The sequence below is a fragment of the Abrus precatorius genome, unplaced genomic scaffold (assembly GCF_003935025.1).
Source record: "Abrus precatorius isolate BTA unplaced genomic scaffold, Abrus_2018 Scaffold7, whole genome shotgun sequence".
NCBI classification, from domain to species: Eukaryota; Viridiplantae; Streptophyta; class Magnoliopsida; order Fabales; family Fabaceae; genus Abrus; species Abrus precatorius.
The window spans coordinates 37,378,140-37,396,474 of NW_020874417.1; the positions used below are offsets into that span (position 1 = coordinate 37,378,140).

The 18,335-nt window shown below is 32.3% G+C and overlaps 3 protein-coding genes across 5 annotated transcripts; 2 read left to right on the plus strand and 1 right to left on the minus strand.

Moving 5' to 3' along the window:
• Window positions 1-359: 359 nt before the first annotated feature.
• LOC113870927 (protein CMSS1) lies at window positions 360-3,643 on the plus strand. Of its 3 annotated transcripts, XR_003505711.1 has the most exons (6): window positions 360-771; window positions 861-933; window positions 1,297-1,346; window positions 1,477-1,590; window positions 2,883-3,022; window positions 3,426-3,643. XR_003505711.1 is itself a non-coding variant. In XM_027507495.1 (5 exons), exons 1-5 carry the CDS (start codon window positions 371-373, stop codon window positions 2,914-2,916), a joined length of 672 nt encoding a protein of 223 aa, XP_027363296.1. In that variant the 5' UTR covers window positions 360-370; the 3' UTR covers window positions 2,917-3,163. The 3 variants fall into 3 exon arrangements, 2 of the variants coding, with proteins under 2 accessions (XP_027363296.1, XP_027363295.1); XM_027507495.1 differs by lacking the exon at window positions 3,426-3,643 and having other exon boundaries at window positions 2,883-3,163; XM_027507494.1 differs by lacking the exons at window positions 2,883-3,022; window positions 3,426-3,643 and adding an exon at window positions 1,683-2,205.
• LOC113870926 (prolyl 4-hydroxylase 1) lies at window positions 2,613-9,876 on the minus strand. Its single transcript, XM_027507493.1, has 13 exons — window positions 9,690-9,876; window positions 9,359-9,406; window positions 9,036-9,104; window positions 8,540-8,592; window positions 8,065-8,130; window positions 6,602-6,676; window positions 5,818-5,892; window positions 4,859-4,929; window positions 4,721-4,772; window positions 4,505-4,594; window positions 4,214-4,306; window positions 2,867-2,985; window positions 2,613-2,804 (listed from the first exon to the last, which is right to left on the minus strand). Exons 1-12 carry the CDS (start codon window positions 9,751-9,753, stop codon window positions 2,878-2,880), a joined length of 864 nt encoding a protein of 287 aa, XP_027363294.1. The 5' UTR covers window positions 9,754-9,876; the 3' UTR covers window positions 2,613-2,804; window positions 2,867-2,877.
• Window positions 9,877-11,324: 1,448 nt separating this feature from the next.
• LOC113870924 (signal peptide peptidase-like 3) lies at window positions 11,325-17,168 on the plus strand. Its single transcript, XM_027507490.1, has 14 exons — window positions 11,325-11,430; window positions 11,517-11,675; window positions 11,823-11,934; window positions 12,123-12,236; window positions 12,635-12,792; window positions 13,192-13,371; window positions 14,450-14,484; window positions 14,580-14,736; window positions 15,220-15,273; window positions 15,372-15,464; window positions 15,684-15,826; window positions 15,979-16,049; window positions 16,674-16,757; window positions 16,848-17,168. Exons 1-14 carry the CDS (start codon window positions 11,332-11,334, stop codon window positions 16,943-16,945), a joined length of 1,557 nt encoding a protein of 518 aa, XP_027363291.1. The 5' UTR covers window positions 11,325-11,331; the 3' UTR covers window positions 16,946-17,168.
• Window positions 17,169-18,335: the final 1,167 nt, after the last annotated feature.

Below are 18,335 nucleotides of genomic sequence, written 5' to 3' on the forward strand. Positions count from 1 at the left end.
GAAATAAAATCTCTTTAACAACTAACTGCTTGAAAATTAAATATTATCACAGATTGTCAAGATAAAATTTTATTTTTGATTGATAAATAACACCTAAATTTTATCCAATAAAGATAACTTATGTGTAATTGGTATTATTTATTAATTCAATAATTTATGATAACATGAAATATAAATATTTTAATAAAATAAAATGTTAATTTTAATTAATAATAAAAACCAAGGATACTTGAAAAATAACATAAACTCATTCGAATTTAAATTTGTGTTAATGGAATAGAAATGGGCTTACCGCAGGCCCAATCCGTTGAAAGGGGCGGGTTGTGTTTATTTGAGTTGTTGGTGCGAACGATGAAGAGAAGGACTGAGAATGGGAATGGCGGTTGAGAAGGGAAAGCGAAAACGAAGCAGCGATGTTCAAAGAAAAGAGAAGAAGAAGAAAAGTTTGAGGAAGGAGAATGAGTCATCAATTGAAAAGAAAACAAGTGAGCAATTACGTTTCTTCGTGGAAGAATTTGAGGCGGCGAAGGGTGTTGAGCTTTCATCACTGGAGTTGGAATCCCTCAATAGAGAGAGCAATTGCATTTTGGAGGTATTAGAAGAAGCAGATTCAGATGTGAAAGTATTAGGCAAAAGTATCAAAGCAGCTTTTGGGGCGTCATGGAGAGAGGCACTGTGCGAAGGCGATGGAGATGGCGGAAAAGTCGATAGTGGGAGTCCTTCAGTCCTTATTCTAACTTCCTCTGCCTTAAGATCCATACATCTTTTGAGGTCTCTTTTCTTATACTCTTTTTCAGGTTCAAACCAAACCACGATTATATGTTTCATCAAAACCCTAACCTATTTTTCTCTCTCTGCAGAGGCTTTCGCTCTATGACTAAAGAATGCCATGCTGTAAAGTTGTTCTCTAAGCATATGAAACTCAACGAACAGGTACCTTCTCTTCCCAACTTTATCATTCCCAATGGATTTCAATGGACTATATATGCTGAAAAGGGATTTCTTGAGAAAGTCGCTCAGTACATGTTCAAAGTTATTTTCAAATATTGTCCAACAAATTTCATCTTATTTATAGTTATTTTAAATTTTTATCTGTTAAGTTTTAATTCCAATTTTCCGTGGAGTCTGAAAAGGAATTTTGAGTTTGCTTCTTCACATTTAAATGCATGTGTTCTTCACTTCTACAGTGCACGGTTTTCATTTTCATTTTATTTCCCTTCATTTGCATGACGTAAAAATCTGTGATCCTGCTTCATGGAAACATTGTCCGTTGATTTTGCTTTATGCTCAATGCAGATTGCTTTGTTAAAAAAACGTGTTAACATTGCCAGCGGCACACCAAGCAGGTTGATCGTCTCGAATCCTTTCATTAAATATAGCTTTTGTTGCTAATGCGATTAGATTGTTCAATATATTGACGCTGTTAACGTAGTTAGTGCCTTGTAATTATACTTAATTACTCTCCATCAAATTCAGGATTAAGAAGCTAATTGACGCTGAGGCGTTAAGCCTTTCAAGGTTACAAGTACTTGTGCTTGACATGCATCCTGATGTAAAGGGCTATTCGTTGTTTACCCTTCCACAAGTCAGGTCTGTTAATATCTATCTATCTATCTATTGAAATCGCCTTTTTCTTGAAGCTAGTCTTATTAATGTTACATTTATATATGGCTGAATGGCAGAGATGAATTCTGGGACCTGTTCAAGAATTATTTTTATCAACCGATGATACGGGGTGATATGCGTGTTTGTCTCTATGGTTACCGGGTGGCTGTTAGTTTAAAGGGCAAACATAAACGAGGACACACTGTTCCTGATACGTGATAATCATCCATGTTTTGACTTAGGCTTGTATTCTTCCGATTAATTATTTCATTATAATACGTTTATCATCGAATGGCATCTGTGTTTTGATGAAATGACTAGTCTAGTCTTACTACTGTTGAGCTTTTCTATCGTGATAAGTGAAATTGAAATTATTGTAACGCAGGAAATGGAATCTATTTTGTTTAACGTATGTCCTAATGAATTGCGTAGCATACGCTGATCTCATCATAGATAATTTCAATTGAAGGTATAACTAATTTGAAGTTTGCATTTTGCGATGTGATATGACAACAGGATAAAAAAAATAGTAAGATCTAGAGCTTTCGTCAATAGAAAATTTTAACAAAAACAACGTTAAAATTCATTAAAATGAAAAGATGTATTTTTACGTTATTAATAACATTTCAATTTTTAATTCTTTAACTTAGCATTTTCCATATTTCCATTATAAAAAAATAATTAAATCTAACAAGCCAAAATATATAATAAAAAAGCATCTCCATTATCAATAATAAAAATTCTATTTTATTAAATAATAAAGCTAAAACATTAACAAATTATGAATATAAATTATTTTCATAATTTAAAATTTTAATTGTGATTGATTAAATTTAAGTATTAATATTAGAAAAAAAAATATATCTAAAAAAATGAGATTTTTTCATTAAAGAGTAAATTTTACACACACCCGCACCTGTGCTAGAAGATCTCGCCCATTCAACTCAATCGAAAATGGAGTTGAAATCTTTATACTGTTTTCCTCTTTTGTTTCTTTGACGGCACGGTGGTTTCTTCGAATAAACTATCCCTACATGTCTAGAGATTCAACAGAAACTTGAATACAAAGAGGGCTATATATTTCGCAAAGATACCGAATGATACAGATAAAGCATACCACGTGTATCTAATAATATATCATATTATGCCGTAGTTTATTGGTCTAATATCAATAACTAATCTTAATAACTATTTTTTTTAAGGACAAATACGAAGAGGGAAATCCCATTAGTGATTTTTTTAGTCACTCCGCACGAGATGGCGAAATCTAAATCAAGCATGAGCTGTTTGCCTCATCCACTTAGTGGCTGACCACTTCTCCCCAGAGATTACCTCACATCCACCATGCACACTATTTGGATCTGACTGTCCATCCAGTCCCTGAGAAGACCAAGAAGACAATTTTCCACTCGTTAAGGTTTGATTTATAAATGCATAACACAACTACAACTGTCAATGATTCAATACTGAGCATTGACATTTTCTATCACAAGAATAGTAGCGATGCCCTATTGCTGAACTAACTAAAGTCTACAGCATCATAATGAGTATATATCGAAACCAAAAAAAATATATATATATATATATAAAGAACAATAGTGAATCAGAACATGTTATATCACTAAACCTCAATAGTAACTCATAATCATAAAAGTTCTCAAAATTACAGCAGATTTTAAGTTCCAAATGAATATGACACGAGCCCGAATTTTATTGTATTTGTAAGGGATTAGTTTGCCAATTGATAACTCCGAGAAACTGGAGTTATTTAAACCTCACTTTGTTTTTTGTTTTGTTTTGTTTAGGAGAGGAAATTCTAGAGACAAGCATGAAGATCCTAAAGATCAATATTAAGACTCTTCAACTAGTTCTTCTTAACTGTTTTCCTCTCGTATTTCCTTGATTAATGATGTATCTTGATCAAGAGTTTTTGTATTTGATCTTTATGGATTACTAAACTCTTAACTGGGGGATCCTTTGGATACCATCATGTAGCTTGACTCTTCTTGTAAAATCTTTCTGAATCAATGAATTTTAATTTGTTCATTCATACCTACGCTTCATACTCTTAATTGCTTAACCAACAATTATGTTGACATGGGTAAATCCTAAGATTCTAGGCATAGATGATAGATTAGGACCATAATTGTGAACAATGTTTATTTAACTTCACCTTGATGTTGAATGTGTTCATTAGCCAATGGGATAGACACATAACCGTTGGCCTTGCATAGGGGGGTCATTTGACGTTAAGTAAATTAATGGGGAAGAGGAGTGAACGTACACTTCAACTCTCTGATTCTACGAAGAAAAACTGGATTTATTGTTGCATTCTTGAATTTTCCACTTCATACCTTTCGGTTACTCTTTGCTCCTTATACTAATTTGTTTGGATAAGAATTTTTGCAGTAATTCGTTGATAGATAATATCGTTTCTTTATCAATCTTTTTGGGAAACAGTATTCTGCTCATCATTGCATGACTCATGCACTAGCAGAAAGCTCAAAGGCACAATCTTCAAAACATAGAAAAGTTCTAGATCAATTAAGAAAATAGAAGCTCCTGTTTTAATTCCCATACATGATATCCTTAATAAGCAAAAACTAACCATACTCCAGAAAAGCACTGCATTTCCTTTAATCGGTTTCACAGATAGCCCTTTGGCAAGTTTCCCACCACAGCTACATTCCCCCGAACCAGCCTGAATCATATTACTATATTATCAATAGCAGCTTTAGTTCAGTCAAAAAGTTGAACTAGAATGTCAGATAGAACACACTAGCACCTTACCACGAATTAGATAGTTAATATTTGCTCTAGAGTCAGGCCATTCATATGCTGCTTAATAACAATACAGAAACTACCATGCTAAATGACAAATTTCGGAAAACAAGCTTACCATTGGGAAATATGTTTCGCCTCCTTCAATATTATCACTTAAATACATAAGCATTGTAGCTATTCGCTGCCCACCACGCTTCAAGTTGAACTGTCTCCAAAAAAAAAAAAAAAAAAGGCACAAAGGGTTGCAGATGGGGTTTCATCGCAGTCACTTCAAGGCTAGTCTTATGTTTACTATAATGTGAAATTTACCAAAGATAAAATTACAACTTACAGTATCAGAAAAATAGTCATGATGGGGTTTGTAATATTGATTCTTCTCATACCTGTGCTGCTGCAGATGTTAGCTTTGATACTAGCAAAACGCAACATGTTCAGATATAACATAAAAAAAAATAAGTCATATCCTCACCTCAGGACTTGCATAAGCTCTCCATTTTCAACTGGTATTTGAGAATAGACAGAAATTCTTTTTTCAATTGCCTAGTTGTGCAAGGTGAACATATTTTATCAGACTGTACCATTGATGCTATCCAAGAAAAAATGGTTTTGTATTAAAATAATGGGCCAAAAGAAATAAACATAAGGCTTTTTCAAGGAATCTGAAAGTTTCATATAATGATGAAAAACAGAGTAAATAATATTATACATTTGCAGAATCAGATTTATTAGGATGACCTGGTGCAAGACAACTAGCATCAAGAAAGCATGAGCTTAAATATCAAATCATCAAGTATTTTGGTTGTTCTATCTTGGGGTTGATTGCATTATCCCACAAGGTTGCTAGATCACTACTATTTAGGATTACTAGCCTTAATGAGTGGTCATTTATTATTTTTGAACTCCAATCCTAAGGGTATTTAAGTAATTACATTTACTGGTTTGGGGCTTGGGTCTATGCTTTATTGGATTTTCTTGTAATTCTCAAGTTTAATTAATCAGATTAGTAACTATAGAATCTGAATCCTTGTAGAACTAGGATTCCATAGCTAATTCTTGCAGGATAAGTTATAGAACAAGGTCAATTTAAAACAGTGGTAACGGCTTCCAATTTTTTTATGATTAGATTTATGAATTAAGGGATCACATTGTTGTCTTCGTGATTGTGATGCAACCAAACCCAAATTGTGAATCCTACAGGACTGTATGGGTGGCACGATATTCCAACTTTCAGAAACCAAACTGGTCACTGATAAACCACCCAACAAGAACTCTTAGTGAACCAGCTGATTTCATGCAAAAAGGATTCTTAGTGTCTATTGGACCACAAAAACTGCTCCAATTTATGGTCACACCAGATTGTGCAGTCCAGGTTTTTTAACACAGATTTAAAGACTAAAGTAAGAGGGGGAAGGCAATTCGTTAACTTACTTGTACCATAGGATATTTTCTCTCTTCAGGACTCAAAAACATGCCAGAGCTTGTCCTGACATCACTCTTGATTCCCTGTAGAAGATAGAAATGTTTGTTTTGTTAATGAAATACATGTTTGTATATGCAAATGACCCATATCCTACTACTTTACTACATTTCCATGTTTGTTAACTTTGTTTTGATATGGATTTACACGGTTGGCTCAAAATTGTCTGAATGACCTCAAGGCTAGAACTGCGCTTTAGTAGAAGCACAAATTTGCCACTTCTGCCCAACAATAGCAGTTCTTTTAAAATGGTATTCAGTTCTTCCTTCAAGCATGGTATTCTTCTTTTAAGTTTGAAAACTTCTCATTCATCTTTTTAAATTGTCCTAGGTTAGGTATTTTCCAGGAGAAGGGTCCACTCACAGTTGGATTAAGCCATTTAGTAGTTTTCAAAAATGTAATTTATTAGAAAAGAGAATACAGAAATAAAAAGCAGAGTAATAAATTGAATTAGTTTGGTAGTTGCATAAAGAATGGAAACAACACAGAAGGTTCAATTATAAACAACCAGCTGCTGTCTAAGTATATATGCTTGGTCTTTCTTCCTAGTTCTTAAAAGGTGTTTAGTATCTTATGTCAAATTCATGCATACTAAAATTGGGAATTCCCATGGTGGATCTGACAATGCTTCACTGGAGTAAATGAAATGTAAACCCAATCTCACCACCTAACATCTATTGATGATTATGACCAATCAAAGTGAATTTTCATGAGAAAATAAAATTGTCAATGTACCTTTCCAGTTTTTGTATCCACCACTGTTGATATTTGCAGGCGAGGGAGAGCTATAGCCCTGAGATAATCACATTCCTGTAAAGATAAAACACTTTATTATGTGACCCTCTTCTGCAAAGATTTTATTCAGCAGATGAATTTTTTAAACCAGGTTTAAGATTTGTTTTTGATCCACTTTCACAGGATAGGAAGATCTTATATGCATAAGCATATCACACATTAGAGGTAGCAGCAGCCTAGTGCTTCATGAGGAAACTTCTTTTTTTGGTTTCCCATAGTATCTTTCCACACAAATAGGTGAGACTAATCTTCCAGGGTCCAGTCAAACACTAAAGTGCGGACCCTCCCAACAGTGTTTTTTTCTAAACACGAGTCTTGGAATCAAACCAAAGACCACTTGTTTAAGGGATATGAGCCCCCTCCCACTTGTACCAACACATGTTAGTACCTTGTCAGGAAACTTCTTCCCCCAAATAGGTGTTAAAAAATATTAGTTGGCGCTTCAATCTTCACTGATGAAACATCAAAACAGATCCACTAAATGGTACTTTGCAAAGAGAAGTTGAAGAATATGCAATTAGGTGGAAAAGGTACAAGATGGCAACAATAAATACTTAATACCAATCGACACCACTACATAAAATGATAAAAATTATGTGCAGAAATAGGTCATATAAAATGATAGTCTGGAGGGTGTTTTTCTTTTTTTTTTTTTTGGGGGGGGGGGGGGGGGAGGGGAGATAATGGTTGATTTGCCTTTTGCAGTTTCTAGTTTTCCCATAAATAACAGCACAGAATATAATCACTATTACAGATTGATATTACTGTTGAATTTAATACCTTTACAACCAAATTAATAGGTATGTTTTGTGTTAATAAAAGTTTATCATAATATGGTTGTAATTCAGGGATGACAAATATTTCTGATTTAACCTACAAGGTGCCAACAATACAATCATCAAACTAGTAAGAAATTAAGAATGATTATTTTCAAAATTATGTACTGCAGAGAATTCATTGTGGATTTTATTTTCATAATTTCATCTACAAGTCATCTTATATTAGGCTGTGTTATTTTAACTTCCCCCATCCCATATTTTAATAAGAAAACTCATGAATCTCGTCCAAAACACCTCAAGAATGTCATAACTACAACTTTTTTTTGCCATTCATAAATAAAACTAAATACAACAAATCTGAGAACATCAAACTTGTGTGGTAAGCCGTAAGCCATTTAAAACTATACAACCGATTTTAGAAGATAAAGAACATAATACTTTTCCATGCACTATCATGCATAATTTGGTCCAAAAGAACATAAACTTGAGCCTATCTGTGTCTTAAAAGAAAAAAAAATACTACAAAGAGGGAATGAGTTCATGAGTCCATAAACTATATAAATAAATAAGCTCAAGAAACATTATTTTAATAATGAAAATTAGATTTCAGAAGGGAGGGCATACCTCCATGCTCAAGAAGTTATGAAGTAAAATAATTCGTGGAGACCAGCTAAGCACTTCAGGTTTGACCTACAATTGAGGATCAGATGAAAAGAATAAAAAAAAGCTTAAGCATGCAAATCAATGGTTAAATTAATGAGTCCAATGAAAGATGGAATAGCATGATAACATCAAGGCTTTAAATTTAAAGCACAAGACACAGAATCATGTATCATAACAGAACTATTGGTCCTTCAGAGAGCAGTCAAGTATTCTTCAACCATGCATTTAATTTTACATAGAACTAGCAGAGAACTTTACTCTGGTTTGTTTCTTTCTGATGAGAAATTCAAATTTTATACTTTTGAACACCAAATGTATAGGCAATAAAATTTTATTCATTTTATTTTACCTGGAGTCTGTGATTCGATGGAAAGGGTGAGACAGAAAAAATGTAAATATAAAAATTTAGCAGAAAACAGGGGGACAACAGACTTACATATCCAATTCGTAAGATTTCTGCCTCCTTGTCATTATTCCAATAAGGAATACCTGAAAATATAAGGAATAGTTGAAAAAGAAGTTTCAATCATGGAAAATGGCATGTCATTAAAATTTTTTTAAGTAAGTTAAACAAATAATGGAATAAAGATTAACAAAGATAATTTTGTCTGACAAAAAGTTAAAAACAAATACAGTACCTAGAAGACACAGCAATGAAAAGTTTGAAATTCAGTAGAGGATAAAAAAAAGCAAAGATTGATACACTTGTAAATTTAGTTTTAGGTAAAGTATTGCACATGACAGAAATACATAGAATTAAATATATCCTACATTTGAAAAATAATGTTAACAGTCATGGAACTAACTCCGGCATGCACCTAGATCACACTTTAAAGAAATGAAATTAGGCACAAAATGATAAAAAAGAATTACACTGAAAATTCGCAAAAGAAAAACTCTTGTACTGTAAACAAAACTACAATAATACTGACCTCTCGGCAACTGAAGGGAACCATCATTATCAAGTCCACTCAATCTTCTAAATGACAGAGAATCATTGCCTAAATGGACAAGTTAGGCTAACAGAACATAAGAATAATAATCAAATATATAAAATTCTAGGTCAAATATTCCCCAACGATAAATTCCCTACATGATTTCACCCTGTTAAAGACCGAAAACATTCTTCCAAACAAGTTTTATTGTTATTTTATTTTAGAAACAGTCGATTGCTCTTGTCTTCTTGAAGATAAAAACCAAACACCCTGAAACATTAATAAGTCATAATAGCAAGAAAAAGGGTACCACTCTATACCATATGAGTCTTCCAATTTTCGTATGATTGCCAATTGAGAGAGAGCACCTGTTAGTCCAGAAAAGATAATGAAAAGCTCTGTCAATGCTGTCCCTCGTTAATAATTTAAAAATCATAAACAGTGTAGTTAATGGATTTCCCCAGAAGACTTAAAGATCAATGTACACATAATGATCCATAATAAATCCAATCAAAAGGAGTAGTTGAATTGCAGGAGATCAGAATCTTCGTAGAAAAATAATAATGTATAATTTGATATTTGTGAATTAATATTAACAATAGGAAACAAAATGAAATGTAGATCACATGGGAATGGGATGTATGGAAATACCTATAATCATTCCGACGGTGACAAATGTGAGAAGTCCGAAAACGATCCTCATCGCGGGCGCCATGAGAGAAGAAAGAAAGAAAGAAAGAAAGTGAAGGAACAGTCAAAGTCTTGAAATGTGATGTGAATGTCAAATTCGTTGTACTCCAAACCGCTCTCTGTCGCTGCTTGCCAGAACTCACTCCTTTCCCCCGTTTTTCCTCTATACTTCCTATTATGTATTTTACCGCTGTTTTACAATTAAAATTATTTTTTTATTTTGCTAAAAAATTATTATTTAATGTAAAATATATTTTTAATCAATAAAATAATACAAAATTTACTTAAGAAATTATCCTAATTTTTTATCCTTTTCTAATACCTGACATATACTCACGAACCTAACCATTTTTACATCATTTTTATGAACCAATATAATTTTTAATTATTTCCTTAATTTGTTTCGTAGTATAAAATATACTAAAATTAATGTGTTACTAAAATTTTTCATATAACTAGTATTTTTTAAGAATTTTCTAAAAAAATAAATTTTTAATAAAAATAATTATTAACAAATAAACTAAAATCTTATTTTAGTGAGACATTTATAATTCAGAATATAATTTTAATATGGAAAGAAAGGTTGATAAGGTCTATTATAAGAGTCAAAATTTTCATTTTAAATATTTAATACATAGGCATTATTTATAATCTAAACTCAATACGACATATTATTCTACATCAATTATTTCGTACATTTAGTAATTTTTTAATCTTATTTTAATAAAATATTCATCATAAGTTATTAAATAAACCTTTTTTAAACTCCTTTAGTACAAAAATTATATATTTTATATTATTATTTTATGGAAACAATTATTTAATTACCTTTTATATCTTTTTACTTTTTATTGAATGAATATTTTTTTATTTTAAGTTAAGGATACAATTGTTTGACATTGTATTAAATTTTTAAAAGTGGTAGATAAATAAAAACAAAAACTTCCTTAAAAATACGACAAGTGAAAGCAATGGATAGATGATAATTTATGCAAAAGAAGAATTAGTATGATCTTGTTTGACCAATTTTAAGAGCTTGGATATAAATCACTTAGGTTTGACTGTTTTACTACTGAAAAAAAGTGAAATAAAAACTTAAATAGAATAAAATTGAAAAACCTAAACCTAAAAAATAAATAAATTATAAAACACTTAACTTATGATTTTTTTGGCATTAGAAGAAATGTTTAGTTTGGTAAAAAAGAAAAGCGTGATTTTGTTGGAATGAAGAGACAGAGTATAGTATTCATAAAAGGAATGAAATGGTTTTGGATGGATCTATAATTAATGGTGCAGAGTAAAGAGTGGTAATTTTGATTTGATGGGGGAAATTAAATATAGTTATAGAGGGAGTGGAAACGGTTGGCCTGTACAAAGGGAGAGAGTATTTTGAAATGCACAATGCAATCCAATAATAATGAATGTGCGTTTGTTGGCGCCACGAATTTCCCGTCGATGAGAGGGAGAGGGAGCAAACAAATGCCATTCCCATTGTCATAGCAAAGAGAGAGAAAAGAAATAAACAAATAAGCAAAACAAAACAAACTGCGTCTTCCTCTCTCTCTCTCTCTCTCCCTCCTCACCTGAATTCTCAACAACAGCAATGGCGTCCTCCTCTTCTCTGCCGGTGGCCGTCGTTCTTCTCTTCTTCGTGTTCGCAGCTGCCGCCGACGATGCTTCCTGCAATCACGACTTGCAATTGGTATTCAATTCATCATCAATCCCTATATAATAATATGTTTAATTCATTATTCATGTCATGTCGTGTATATATTATATTTTCTGCAGATCAAGGTGAAGAGTTGGGTTGATGGTAAGAAAGATGAAATGTATAACGGTATGACCGCAAAATTTGGCTCTAGTTTGCCTGAGAATGCTGATCAAAGTGTCAGAACTACTGCGGTTTTGCCTAATCCTATAGACTGTTGTTCCTCTTCAACTTCAAAGGTCTCACATGCTCTCCTTTTCACAATTTAGCCTATTCACGTGTATCATTTTCTCACTTAACTTCTTGCGTCTTCGTATTTGCAAGTCTTTTTAGTAACGTATTGTCCAGCAGCATGCTCAACGTGGTTGTGCATTATCCTTTTGCAGTTATCTGGATCAGTTGCTGTTTGCGTACGCGGTAATTGTGACTTCACAACTAAAGCTGAATTCGCGCAGTCAGGAGGCGCTACTGCCATGTTGATGATAAACGAGTCAGATGGTATATTTTAGCATTTCACACATGGCGTTTTCATTCTATGTTTATGTATTAGCACTACAATTTAGTAATTGAAACTTACCTTTACCTCAATTTTTATTTATTTTGTTCTTTGAAGTTTTTAATCTGTTTTAGTCAATAAAGTTTTGTATGATCATATTGTCTGAAATCTTCTGTTTATTTTCTCTCAGATCTCTTTGAGATGGAGTGCTCCAATGGCACTACGGTAAATATTTCAATTCCAGTTGTGCTGGTAACAAAGTCAACAGGAGAAGCTCTCAACAAATATTTAACGTCTAAGAAAGGTCAGTCCTTCAATTTTTGAGACTTCTATTCTTGCAACTGCATTTGAGAAAGAGATTTGCATTTAATGAACATAGACCTAAGATGCATGTCATAATAATATTATAGAGCACAAGAGATCAACTAAAAAAAATATAATACTGAACATAGTAAGCATACACAATACACCAGTACTGTTGATGTTGCCTACCTTCATGTCCTACAATGAATTATATATCCAGTAAATAGTAAAATCACTCAATTGGTAACACTACAAGGAATTAATGCGATGAGAATGTGTTCTTCCATCCTTTCTCCCACATAATGACCTGTAAATAAGATAAAAGTGCTTATTTCTACTAGATGCCAACTTTGTTCCCACATGATTTACAGATGGTTAATTCTGAGTTATTCATTGCAGTGGAAGTTTTGCTATATGCTCCAACTCGACCAATTATAGACTACTCAGTTGCATTTTTGTGGTTGATGGCTGTTGGAACAGTTATATGTGCTTCGCTATGGTCAGATATAACTGCTCCTGATGAATTTAACGAACGCTATAATGAATTGTCTCCCAAGGTTTTTCCTTGCAACCCCATATCTCTTGAATTTTATGATACATGCTCAAATGTGTTCTCACGTACTTTTCTCATTGTTTGACGTGACTGTAAAGTAATAAAAGTTACCTCTTGATGTGAAAGCATGCTTCCACTATTAATAACTGAATACATCAAAACAATAATGATCAAATGGCACTGACTGACCTTTGGATTGTGTTCCAATCTACATGTCCTTTTATCTTTAACTGCCTTTTGTACAATTAACCACTTATCATTTCAGTCAGTTAACTATTAGAAAGGAGCTATGGAGCATTACTTCTTCCATTCATTTTGTTAACTAATTAGTCATTACAATTACAATTTTAATACATCTTCAAGCATACTGGTCTTTGCATATAAGTTTATTTTATTGTGCTAGGGATCTTCTAAGGCTGGAACCGGGAAAAATGATTCTGAGAAGGAAATTGTTCACATAGATACAAAGGGTGCTATTGTCTTTGTCATTACGGCCTCTACTTTTCTTGTGTTACTGTTCTTCTTCATGTCATCTTGGTTTATCTGGGTGCTGATTATACTTTTCTGCATTGGTGGTATTGAGGTAATGTAGCTCGATTTTATGGATTTTATTCCTAACCTTTGTGGATTGAAAAAGTATCATATTTCATTATGTGCTGAACGTGTTGGTTACTTAAGCCGCTAGAAAGGCTTTACAAACCCAAATACCTATACCATCGTATCATCAACATACACAACCAAAAGAATATGACCCACACAAGATGGCTAATAGAAACAGGATGTCAACTACTCCCCTGTAGGATAAACTCTTGAACTACTTGACATAAATGTTGAATCCAGTTGCATGGAAACTGCTTTAATTCATAAAATAAAGGAGTGTTTGGCTTAGTATTCTTGTTTCTATTTTCCTTAAAAGAAGAAGCTAGGTCAAACATAAACCTAGAAAACCTCTGGAGAATAGATGTAGCATTTTTCAAATAAAGAAAGCATAAAAAGAAGAGCTTTTAGATAAGCTAATTTTGAGAGTTTCTACTTCTCTTTCTCTTTCGTTATTCCATATCCCGAGACCCAGTAACACTACCCAAGAATTTTTCATTTCGGAGTAAACTTTAAGCTAAAACAAAATAAAATTTGTCGCTTAGATTAAGAATTTGAGCCCTCTAACTGTCTGTTGTGACGTGATTTTCCCAAGGTTCTTATCATTGAATAATGGTAAGATTAACAGGGAGTGAAAAAGTCTCGGAATAGTCTGTTCCGTAAGTTTTTGCATAGACCTTGGAATTAACTAGGCAATGTACTCATCCAGATTTACTTCTGTAAAATAAACCTGCTTATCTGCTCATGCTTGTTTCTGAAAATTGATGTTTCCCCACATACAGAGAGATTGGGCTTGCTACATTCAGGAGTCTGTTTCTCGTTATATATATATTTTGTGCTATGGAGGATATTTAGTCTGCCCATTCGTATTTTACCTCATCTGTCTAATATAATTTACTTATTCTATTAAAAACATGAGAGAGTACCTAGTCTTGTCTGTTAACTGATATGTTGATCTATTTGAAACCATAATATGTATAACATGCAAGCATTGGATTCTTATTTTTTTTCTTATTTGCTTAAAATTCCTCTTCTCATTAATTGAAGTCTGCTTTTGTTTTCAGGGGATGCACAATTGTATTGTAAGCCTCGCTTTAAGGTACAAAAATGTATTCCTTCTTCTAATAAAAAGGGAAATCGGCATTCTTTCTGCATCTCTTAATGTCTCATTTTTTTTTTCAAATATGTGAGCAGAAAGCGTCCAAGTTATAGTCAGAAGACTGTTAATGTACCTCTGTTTGGGGAGGTTTCCATTTTCTCGCTGGTAGTGTTACTATTCTGTGTGATATTTGCGGTTATATGGGTTGCTACTCGGCATACAACATTTTCATGGTTTGGCCAAGATGTTCTAGTAAGTTCCTTTTTCTAGTACCTGCACAAATGGTTTCTTTACTATCATTACTGTTTCTGAATTTATAAGGCAAACATAGAATTGTATTGTTTATGATGCTTACTATATGAGTGTCAGTCTCTTTTCTGGAAACTTCTCCTTGAATACTGACTGTTATTGGAGGAGCTGAGAGCCTGAGAGGAACCCATGAATTTGGTTTTTAGAACAACGGCAGATGTTGCAACGGTTTCTACTTTCTAGTTCTAGATCGGCCCAGTGTTGATATTTTTGTAGTTCCTGAAATTTTTTTGCATATATTTAATTGCACCCACTTTTCTACACATATACATACAAATGCACAGTTGCACACATGAGCTCATATGTACAGGCACAGACCTATGCATGCATATATTTTTCAACTTAATCGTTGTGTCAATGATTAGTTGTTTAGTTAATGTTTAAGTTTATGCAATTCACTTGAACATATGGCTTTATTCTTAATAGGGCATATGCTTGATGATAACAGTCTTGCAATTGGCTCAATTGCCTAATATTAAGGTACTTAATGAGTTTCTTATTATTATTTTCTCACTCATCTAGTTTTTTATATCAATTGCAACGTTTCTCACAATTTGCTTATGCGTCTGATATCATAGGTTGCAACTGTACTCCTATGTTGTGCGTTTGTGTACGATATCTTTTGGGTATTCATATCTCCAGTGATATTCCGCAAGAGTGTTATGATTACAGTAAGTCTGTTTTTACTATTATAGTTCTTGGATTGTTTCGTCACAGTTTGGATACGTCTTTCATTTTGCTATAAATATTTAGACTATGTTTTTTTTCCTTTTTCATTCTCATTTGCTGAGTTGAACTTCTTGTATTTCTTTTTAAATTTACCTCGTATTTTCTGAGTTATTTTATTACACCAAAGAAAAAGGTCTCCTATGGTTAGTTTTCTTTTCTAGGTTGCTCGTGGTGACAAGGCTGGTGGTGAAGCAATTCCCATGCTTTTGAGATTTCCTCGTCCTTCTGATCCTTGGGGTGGCTATGATATGATTGGATTTGGAGATATTCTCTTTCCTGGTTTGCTTGTTTCCTTTGCTCGTAGGTATTGAATGTCTTATTTTGTCAACAACTTAAATAAATGGAAGATTTATAACTTGAATATATAAATTCGTTTATAACGTTCGCACTAGCTTTTTTTAATTTGACAAGATGATTTGTTTTCAACGTATTTGTTATGGCTTTTGATTGTCGCAGATTCGACAAAGACAATAAGAAGGGGGTCTTAAGTGGATATTTTCTTTGGTTGGTAATTGGCTATGGCTTTGGTAAGTTCATCAGTAGTATGTTTATGTTGATAGTTTGGTTGATTTTCCTCCTGTTATAGGAACCGTGGTATCTGAAAACGAGTTGTTTTCTTTGTTTCTGTATATATGTACATTTAATGCCGAGTATTAATAGGCGTTTTTAACTAAACATTGTTTGATTATAGTTGCTAACAATAACCCTATTCTAATACCCTCATGTTTGAACATGCAATAAACAATAACTCACTGCTTAAGAACTGAAGCAGATCTGCGTGATGTTTGATTCCATGCAAATGATTGCGTTGTTCATGACTTCAGAAACGCCAACAACATTCTTGTTAACACTCTTCAGTACACTATCATTGGGTGAATCACATGTGGACCCAACAAAATGAGTGGGACTCACATGTAATTTACCTAATAATGAATAATATGTTAAAAGGAATGTTGAAATTGTTAACATTACTTTTTAGTCTGCTTAAAAATTTCTCCTCCACTTTGAGTTAACAATATCCACAATGTCTAAATCCAATCAGTTATGCTGATGCTGCTAGTCCATGTTGATTGGTCATTTATTTAAACTTGTATTTTATATGTAACACTATTATACTATAAGCCTTGACAAAGGATCGTTTCCTGTTTCAGGCCTCTTCTTCACATATCTAGGCCTTTATATGATGAACGGTCATGGACAACCTGCACTCCTATACCTTGTTCCGTGTACACTAGGTAACTAGTTTTGTGCTTTAGATCATGTGTGCAGTGGTTATCATCATTTAGCTTGTCTCATGCCCAATTGTTGTCAAATTAAATCGACAGGAGTCACTGTGGTATTGGGATCCATAAGAGGTGAGCTAAGTAGCCTCTGGAATTATGATGCAGACTCGTCTTCGTCCAAAGAACCTTCTGAAGTTTAATCATTACAATATTCCACGCAACTGCGAAATGATATCAGGTACCATCGATATCAGCTCATGGGATGCAATCTATATAGAGGTTAGGAAAGATACCTGGTGTACAGACAACTCATTCTTGGGCCTCCCTAACTATCTCTTGTATTTTTTGATTCATCAACAATGCGTGAATGTTCTTTCCTGCTTCATAGTTAAAATGGGCGGAAGATTAATGCTCTGTTTGTATAGAAGGAAAAGAATGCAAAACACATGATATATCTTTTGTTTGGTTGAAGGTATAGCGAAAGGAAAGTAAAAAAAATTAACTTTAAAAATAAAAATTCAAAAAATTCTTTCTTTTCATGTTCTAATTATTTTTATTTTTATTTTTTTCTTCTATTTACTTTCGTTTCACTCTATTAGACTGAGCGTGTATATATATATATATATATATATATATATATATATATATATATATATATATAATTTTTGAAATAAAATTTAATTTTAAATTTTTATAATGTATTGTTAAACTTTAAAAGATTATCTCTTTAATTTATTTTATATAATAAAATATTTATTGTTAGTAATAAAAATAATAATTTTTTTAATTTATCAAAAATAATTAATAATAATCATTATTTATATTTTTAATTTTTTTCAAAAATATATTTTAATTTAACAATAACCGTTTAATGCATGAGAGATTCACCAGTTAAAATTACTTTGTTAAATTTAAATATCAACCATTTATTTTAATTCTATGACTGAGACTTGTTCTTCTCTCTCTCTCTTACTATCATTTCTCACCTTATATATTTCATATATATTATTTATGGAAAAAAAAATTAGTATTCTTTTTGCATCTCTGTTTAAGTATAATTCAATAATGTTAACATGATTCAATTTTAATTTTATACTCTCTAAACTATAAAGTAATAAAGTAAAATAATGATATGTCTCAAAAATTCTTCATTAACACTTTAAAAGAATTATTTTTTAACAAATTATTATTTTATATTTTAATTCATTTAAACACCGTTTAGATAAGTTTAGATGAAAAAGTTTTAGGGATGAGAATAGCTTCTAAATCACCTTATTATTTGATGCTAAAAAACTTATAATTGATTTATTAATATTTTTAAAAGTTGAAAACTTAAGATTTGTGTGACGTTTACTTTTAGATCAAAACCCAGATTCCTACAATGTTTAATTATTAGGATGGTATTATTTTTTTTGGTACAAAAATTTTGAGAGCGATATTATTTCACCGCATCTGTGGTTAATTACTTTTTATTTGGTATATTGCAGTAATTTACTTTAGACATTCACCTATTTAGATATAGTTGAATTGAGTAATCAGGTCTTAAAAAATTATATAAAATATTATACTCAAAATGATTCAGTATATAAT

Bases quoted from the DNA above. Each gene is read 5' to 3' on its own strand.
- LOC113870924 (XM_027507490.1), top strand. From the start codon at position 11,332: ATGGCGTCCTCCTCTTCTCTGCCGGTGGCCGTCGTTCTTCTCTTCTTC. The intron at 14,737-15,219 runs GTAAGTTCCTTT...TATTCTTAATAG, and splicing joins GGTTTGGCCAAGATGTTCTA to GGCATATGCTTGATGATAAC. The intron at 16,758-16,847 runs GTAACTAGTTTT...TTAAATCGACAG, and splicing joins CCTTGTTCCGTGTACACTAG to GAGTCACTGTGGTATTGGGA.
- LOC113870927 (XM_027507494.1), top strand. From the start codon at position 371: ATGGGAATGGCGGTTGAGAAGGGAAAGCGAAAACGAAGCAGCGATGTT. The intron at 772-860 runs GTCTCTTTTCTT...CTCTCTCTGCAG, and splicing joins AGATCCATACATCTTTTGAG to AGGCTTTCGCTCTATGACTA. The intron at 1,591-1,682 runs GTCTGTTAATAT...GCTGAATGGCAG, and splicing joins TTTACCCTTCCACAAGTCAG to AGATGAATTCTGGGACCTGT.
- LOC113870926 (XM_027507493.1), bottom strand. From the start codon at position 9,753: ATGGCGCCCGCGATGAGGATCGTTTTCGGACTTCTCACATTTGTCACC. The intron at 9,407-9,689 runs GTATTTCCATAC...CTGGACTAACAG, and splicing joins CACCGTCGGAATGATTATAG to GTGCTCTCTCTCAATTGGCA. The intron at 4,930-5,817 runs GTAAGTTAACGA...TTGCACAACTAG, and splicing joins GAAAATATCCTATGGTACAA to GCAATTGAAAAAAGAATTTC.